This window comes from Montipora foliosa, chromosome 14 (genome assembly GCF_036669935.1).
Source record: "Montipora foliosa isolate CH-2021 chromosome 14, ASM3666993v2, whole genome shotgun sequence".
In the NCBI taxonomy this organism is placed as follows: Eukaryota; Metazoa; Cnidaria; class Anthozoa; order Scleractinia; family Acroporidae; genus Montipora; species Montipora foliosa.
The window spans coordinates 17,118,093-17,125,592 of NC_090882.1; the positions used below are offsets into that span (position 1 = coordinate 17,118,093).

The 7,500-nt window shown below is 40.7% G+C and overlaps 2 protein-coding genes across 2 annotated transcripts in view; one reads left to right on the forward strand and one right to left on the reverse strand.

Moving 5' to 3' along the window:
- Positions 1-3,782, forward strand: part of LOC137984697 (uncharacterized) — a 16,289-nt gene extending 12,507 nt beyond the window's left edge. Inside the window, exons 6-7 of the mRNA XM_068831951.1 lie at positions 115-366; positions 1,256-3,782. Of these exons, the coding sequence (XP_068688052.1) occupies positions 115-366; positions 1,256-1,569 (566 nt within the window). The 3' untranslated portion in view covers positions 1,570-3,782. The remainder of the gene's footprint in view (positions 1-114; positions 367-1,255) is intronic.
- Positions 3,783-3,921: 139 nt separating this feature from the next.
- The window catches only part of LOC137984696 (rab3 GTPase-activating protein catalytic subunit-like), a 20,369-nt gene continuing 16,790 nt past the window's right edge, over positions 3,922-7,500 (reverse strand). Inside the window, exons 15-18 of the mRNA XM_068831950.1 lie at positions 7,114-7,214; positions 6,822-7,040; positions 4,630-4,680; positions 3,922-4,469 (exon numbers count right to left, since the gene is read on the reverse strand). Coding sequence (XP_068688051.1) covers positions 4,639-4,680; positions 6,822-7,040; positions 7,114-7,214 — 362 coding nt within the window. The 3' untranslated portion in view covers positions 3,922-4,469; positions 4,630-4,638. The remainder of the gene's footprint in view (positions 4,470-4,629; positions 4,681-6,821; positions 7,041-7,113; positions 7,215-7,500) is intronic.

Below are 7,500 nucleotides of genomic sequence, written 5' to 3' on the forward strand. Positions count from 1 at the left end.
TGAACGTCTAACAGCGGCTTAACTTTAAGCAACACTAGCGCCGCGCATTGAAATCAAAATTCTTTGACAAAAACAATGATAAAAAATTTAAGTTTGAATGACATTCTTTTCTAGGTGGTCTCTCTCAATCTGACATTCTTCGCAACTACAGCAGCTTGTACACATACAACTTAACTTCCTTCTTGAATCCAGTGCTTAACGACTCGATCCGCAGTAGATTTAGAAGATGTTGGCATGCTCCATCTCAAGGCTGGAACTCGTCTACCTTTCACAGCCTTTGTGACCCAAAGGGTCCCACTGTTACCATTATCAGAGTTAATAATTCTATATTCGGTGGATATACTGACAAATCTTGGGACTACTCCGGTGAGTAAAATTCTCTGTAATTATTTACGATATTGTTTAAAAAACGGGCAGCAGTGTTTTATCGGGTTTAAAAACACGAGGCGTAGCCGAGTGTTTTTAGACCCAATAAAACATATGCTGCCGAACCCTTGTCGGAATTTCAGATTCACTTGTGCTTCCAGGACGAGTTGTGTTTGTCCTTCTGTTGTTTCACAAACGCTCTTTGTTTCAGAAAAAAAGTTACTCGTGTTTTAGGGCTGGTGGCTTCCCTTTTAGAATAAAATATTATGAAAGGAAAGGGGAAAATAAATTGCTATGTGTTCGGCGGTCAGAGAAAAATTGCTTTGGAGCAGATCACCCGGTCAGTGCATGGGAGTCTCATAAAGGATGTAATGTCTACCGATCCAAAACGAAATCTTTCTGTGCTTAATAAAGAGAGAAAGGCCTTCTAGGACCGGGCCATATATTATTTAATGAATTACGGTTAATTAAGGATTAATATCAGTACTGTTTTATCAACGAGCATACAGGAATGTTTTAAACCAAGAGGCGAAGCGGAGCACTTGGTTTTAGCCCGAAAAAACACGACCTGCGAGTTTGTTCAACGGCTGCAAAACTATTCCGCAAAAAGCGTGTCTGACTGGAGTCCATATGATGGTGCAAAATGTGAGAGGAAGATATCAGCATACAAGAAAACCAAGCAGGGAACCCTAATGAGGAGTGTGTTATCGGGTTTAAAGCTCATACACGTGACGTTTTATCGGTGTTTTCATAGGCTGTCAGGTTCATAAATTAAGTTCTGATATTTTTGAAAGGTCGTTTAGGACGGATCATGTGATTATTTAATGTCATTAAGGTTAATCAAACTTTTTCTGTGGTTCTAAATTAGTTTTTTTCTCATGTTGTCCAGGTTATCGCTATGGCCGATATATCAGGTCCACTAAAGCGTTTGTCTACTCGCTGAAAAACCCATACGGTTACGACAACCAGAAGTTCGCAATTAAGTCATCACATTACAGTTACGCCATTTTCGTATATCATCTGTATGGACCAACTTTTGGCTACGGGCACGTAATACACACCCGCGGCAATTATGGATATACATCGTGTGGTTACGCCTACCAGCTTCCCCCAGGGTCTTCCCAAGGTGGCTGTACATTTTACACTGGAAGCAACTCTTTCACTATCAGTGAAATTGAAGTATTTTATGAGGAATTGAATTAACTGGGTAGAAATGTTAAAAAGCACAAAGAAATACGTCAGTTTTGTAGTCTTAAGGTTGGACTGAATCGACCATGGAATGGGGGATAATAATGAAGGGAACCTTCAAGAAGCAAACTAAGTTACCGTCCATTTTTTGTTTGTCTCAGTCCAACCGAGATACCTCTAAATAGACCAAATCGGCTAACTCAATGTTGTACCCAATTCAAACTCTTTGGAAATAACACGTTTTGTTCCGGATATTTCCATATCATTTAAAGGGACAGTTTCACGGTTTTGCGCATGTCCAAGCTTTAGCGCTAGCAGTTGCAAATTTTACGGTTTCTTACTGAACCAGATGATGTTAATTAAACACAGAGAGTATTAAAGCAAATACACTGAATGACTAAGGCCAAAATTTGGTGGAAGACACTGCGGGTTTACACAGAAATTATCGAATTTAGTTTTGATCTCGAATTTATTGTACGGGTCGAAAATTTATTCTACGCACGAGTTGTCATAACGCACGAGTAGTCTATTCGCATGCAGTAGGTTCATAACACAAAGGAAATGATTACAAAAGTAATTCCAATGCGTAATCCATTACTATGGGATTGCTTCCGTTTCCTGCATCAGTGCTTTCGATTGTTTCAATAACTATGGAATTAAATGGGCTGGCGTGACAGTTTGCCCATGCGCAGAGACGTGAAACTCTCTCTTTAAGTGTGAAAGCTACATTCCATTAAAATACACAAAGAATCTTAAAGTGCGTTTGTGATAAAAAAAATCACTACCTTTTTTTCTTCAGATTTTTTAAAAGTGTGTTTGCTTAACACCTGACTGCCAAAATTTTGAGCAATGATTTTTACCCAAAGACCGTTTACTTTGAGTGTAAGTGTCGGATTTCTCGGTCCGCCACTACTCAGGTTCAAAACTGACCGATTGGACTTCAGAGGGTTGAATTCAGGGAAAAGTGACGTCAAAGGCTGCACAACGCGAGTTTAAAAGTCTGAAAGACCAAAACTTCCGTGCTGCATATTAATTCTGCGGCGTACACACGCATTGCATTCTTAAACTAGTGAGCCATTGGCGTCATTGTCTCTTCTCTCCAGCTCTCTTAAGATCTTAAAGTTAGTAATGGCGGACCATTAAATAGGAAAATTCCAGTTAAAATAAACAGGTGTCTTTTTTAATCGAGGCTTAAAACTTTGGTCGCTTAGTGTTTGGTTGACATAGTTTTGAAATCCTAAGAGAAATAAGAATTGATTTTTCGGTCACAGGGGCACTTTAACCACGGAAGATTTGAATTGGATACACTGACATGGAGTTAGCCGATTTGGTCTATTAGCCTTTACATAAAGTTAACTTTTTTTCCCTGATATGGCGGCCGTTTCAGTAATTGCTAATATGGATAAGAACAAGAAATTAAAGTGGCAGCAATTTTGATTTATGATGTCAAAGGTAATGCTGATAAGTACCAAATAAGATAGATAAAAGATGAAAAGATACTCAAGCAAAATGGGGTGATTATAAACAAGATAATTAGGTGATAAGAATGCAACGTAGAAATTACATCGTTGATAAAATAGAGAATACTACATGGGCGCGCATAGATATGGCATTTCTCTTCGAGCGAACCAGTGAGTTATCGAGTTGAACACGAGACGAGAAATTAGACACGAACAAGACTGAGAATGGAAAACTTTTAGCCATTCATTCATCAGAAAGGAGAGACGCGAAATAAAGCGAGTGGCGCGTCAGCAGCTGATTGGCGATCCTTAAACACACGCAAAATTATTAGAGAACAATTTTTAGGTGTTGAGATACGAGTTTTCTTAGTGGTCGAAATCCCCATAAATAACAGTTTATATTATAAGAATGAAATGGATGAGATAGAGGCGTCAACTAGCGTCGTAATAGGAAACGTGTGATGAAAAGAAAGTTTATAATTGATAATTGGGATAGCTAACGGGTTCTTAGAGCTTGCTGTTGATAGGTGGGTAAATGGGTGGTACAAATGAGGCAGATAAGATCAAAACGGATAAGCCTGAGACAAAATAACAATGTTATTATTATCAGGTACAGAAAATGCCATCTTGTGAAACCAAGATAAATCACCTTATTTCAAGTACTTTTACACTTCATGTGGATAAGATTGTAAAGCATGCAGTTATATAAATAATTATTTGACATAATTGACTTTGATTGGAGGAAATAAAACCGAGTTACACCCCTAATCTTTTCTCTGGCCTTTTGCTCACTTTACAAACAAAGCTGATCGGGCATGGGACGACCGAGCTTGCATGCTGCCGCGGGGGTTCCAATCTGGCCACACCACTGAATGAAGGCCTTTACACAACAGAGCAGGCATTTGATGCCTTTATCATGCGGCATCGGCAAATGGACAAAATTCCTAATCTTATCAGGTGATGTCGATAAACTATAGGTCCTGCCTCACCATGCGAGTTATTCCTACTAACAAGTCGTGTGTGACGTTATAGATCCTACAGACTCTGGTGGTCTATCAGTTGGAAGAGCTTAGATGACCACTTACCGACCATTTGCAAATATTAGAACTTGCAAACATGTTTATATTTGCAAGAACAATTAAAATGCCAAAAGCTCTTTTCTCCTTTATTTTCTCTCAGATTGAAAGTCTCACATCAAGAATTTGGGATTTAGCGATTGTGGCTAGAAAATAATTATAACAAAAAAATTGCTACCAGTCCCATCGGCACCAGTCACTGAAAAATGACGTCATCGGTAAACGCGCCTGCGAGTCTGAATTCGTCGTTGGTCAGCACACAATACATTCTCTGTGGACAAGGGCGCGACGAGGATCGGGGTCGGGGAATGGTTGTTCTCAAAATATACTCCCTTCCTGTGGGGGGTGGGAAGTCCTGGGATGGGGTAGATGGAGGACTCTGTTAATAGAAAAGAACAAAGAAAAGTACTCAGCTCTCTAAAACAATCGAGGGGGAGGAAGCCGTAGAAGTCAAGGTGAATGTGAAGCTTAACAAGATTAAGAACTTTTAGTAAATAATCCCACCATGATACACATCAACGTAGCTAAAACCAGCTCACCAGTTGATTTCAAGGTGAGGATTCGTCACTGGCAAACTGCATCCTTGCACTCTGAGAAGAACAAAGAAAGTATTGCGACGTGAGCTTAATGCTGGACGATGTTAGTAATATCTATCTATATCTACATGTTCCAGCACTCGGCAAAGTCCCTTTTTGACTTGTGGCTGTTTCTGCTTAGATGGCCTCATACACCACAAGCCTTTTTAGAGACATCACCGCCAAGCCGGCCACTTCTGCTGGAGAGAACAGGACAGCCACAACACCGGGGACTTTATCTCCTACTCTTCTCGAGTAGTGTTTGGGTTCTTTAACGTCCCAAAGCGAACTTATGAACATAGAAGACATTTGTGAGACGGGGCCTACGGTTTATAGTCCTTATCCGAGAAGACTTGAAAGTCTAACCATTTGCAAATGAAATTACAAAGGCACCACTTTCTCCTCAGTTATTTTAAGATCCTGAGTGTTGATCCGGCCGGGGTTCCAACCCGCGACCTCCCGCATGACAGCCCGATGCTCAACCAACTGAGCCACCGGTGCGCGAATCAGAACAGCATAGCACAAAATGCAACAAAGATCTAGCTTGTCAAGCATAATTAACACTATCACAAAAAAGACTCCTCGATAGCTATCATTGGATAGTTTCATGTTTGGCTTTTGTCCACAGACTTAAAATTTACAACTACAGTTTCTTTCATTTAAATGGTCGACGCATTAAGAACAATAGATGGTTTTCAATCATGTGAGGAGACGGCCATGTCTGTGTACAAAACAATAGCAAATTATGGCCGTTTTCTCAATTGTTCTGTACACAAACATGGCTGCTGTGACGTCAGGTGAAAACCATCTATATGATGAATTCAGTGCTTTCAGTAAGACCCGGCTCCCGCCGGAGCTCCGGCGGGTGCCCTCTTGCAAATCGCCGGCAGTATTCCTGCGTTAATGTGCTTATGGAGTCAATATCCGCACTGAAATTCTACTTATTGATCTCTGTGCATTTCAAGGAGCCCATTACCTGGAGCCTCCATCCTCGAAGGGAGACAAACAAACATCAATTTCTCCTCACTTTATCACACAAAACAAACAGGAAAGGTGGGTGTCAAAAAATTAACTCATCCATGAGGAGAAAACACTTTGATCCTTCAACAAATTCTCCAAACTACTTTTATAGTCCATTACCTGGAGCCTCCATATCCTCGAGTGGTTTTCGCGGGTGTTTTCACAATAGCCAATCATAAGAGACCTATGGTCCCGGCCAGGGGTTACATCACGTGCAGCACACCCGAAACACGAACGTATTTCAAAATGATGAAATTATATAGCAGTCCTAAAAATAAAAAAACATGGGGGACAGCGTTGACTCGAGGATATGGAGGCTCCAGATAACGGGCTATAAAAGTAATTTGGACAATTTCTTGAAGGATCAAAGTGTTTTCTCTTCATAGATGAGTTTGTAAATTCTTGAAACCTTTCCTGTTTATTTTTGTATGATAAAGTAAGGAGAAAATTGATGTTTGTCTCCGTACGGACTTGAACTTGTAAGTATGCCGTCCACATACTCAGAAGATCGAACCACATTGCAGATCATAGTAAAGTGCAGTACAGTATTTGTCTTCATTTAAAACGAGAACGTAATTTTTAACATTTGTTGTGGGAGGTTTGACTGAGTAATTTTCTAACAGGGATGTACATGAATGGTCTTTGTGAACGTTTTTGCAGTCTAAGTGCCGATGTGATATGTCAGTGGTATTGCTCAATGGAACAGTGGTATGCTTTGACAACGGTTGCCCTGTAAGGTGCAAGACGAGTGGGACATTCCAGGAGCCCACCACCCGGAGCCTCAATCTCCCATATAAACCCTTGGAGACAACCTTTGCCCATATCTTTTTATTTTTAGACGTTCGAATTCCCGCGAATGCATTAAGCCGTCCAATCAGAACAATGGTTTTGTATTACATCACAAGCAGTCACGCACCAGTGATCGCGTTCGGCTCACAAAATATTCTAAAAATAAAAAGAGATACGGTCAAAGTTTGACTCAAGGATGTAGTCTGGATGGAGGCTCCGGGTCATGGGCTCCTGGACATTCCCGAACTCAAATTCTCGATTTTGGATGGCTGTAAAAATGTCAGTGACCGGATTAGCAATGAAACAAAGACCTAGTAGCATGTGAAGATTCTGAGAGTAAAACAAACCTCTTGCTTAGAGAACAAACTATGGAGGACTCTTCCCGCAGGTCCTCGTCCCGCACCGATAACTGCCACTTCCGGTTTCTCCATCAAGGCAGAAAGAAAGTGTTCAACGTCTTTGTCCGCCCCAGTTCCTTCGTCTGAAAGAGCGTCTTGAAATTTGAAGCGCAGGGAATGGGCACGAGCAACAACCAGTTCACAAAGCTGAAGTTGCTTTACAAACTCCTGGAAAAAGAGAGATGCCTTCAGCCTACGTTGACTTAATTATTCCTTGTTGTTCAGATCCATTGTTCCTTACCTCACATGAAGACAAATCCTGAGGCATTTTCAATGATAACTTGCTTGCTTTCTCGAGAACGTTATCCAGCAAAGAAGCGACTGCCGGGATATCTCGAGCACCTGATAGCGTTAAGGGAAACAGAAAGTCACCGATGCATTTACATTTAGGGTGCGTTCGATTGACTGTATTCCGGAAAAGGAATACATGGAATACAAAGTCAGCAATCCTTCGCTTTTACGGAGATTCACATCAAAATTGTCAAACACCTGCTAAAATGATATTACAAACATATCTTAATCATCCTTGTTGCTTCAAAACGATAGACACACCGTTTTAAATCATCACTCCAGGCATTCTTATTCCGGAATAGGGTCAATCGAACGCACCATAAAGGAAGTCTAGATA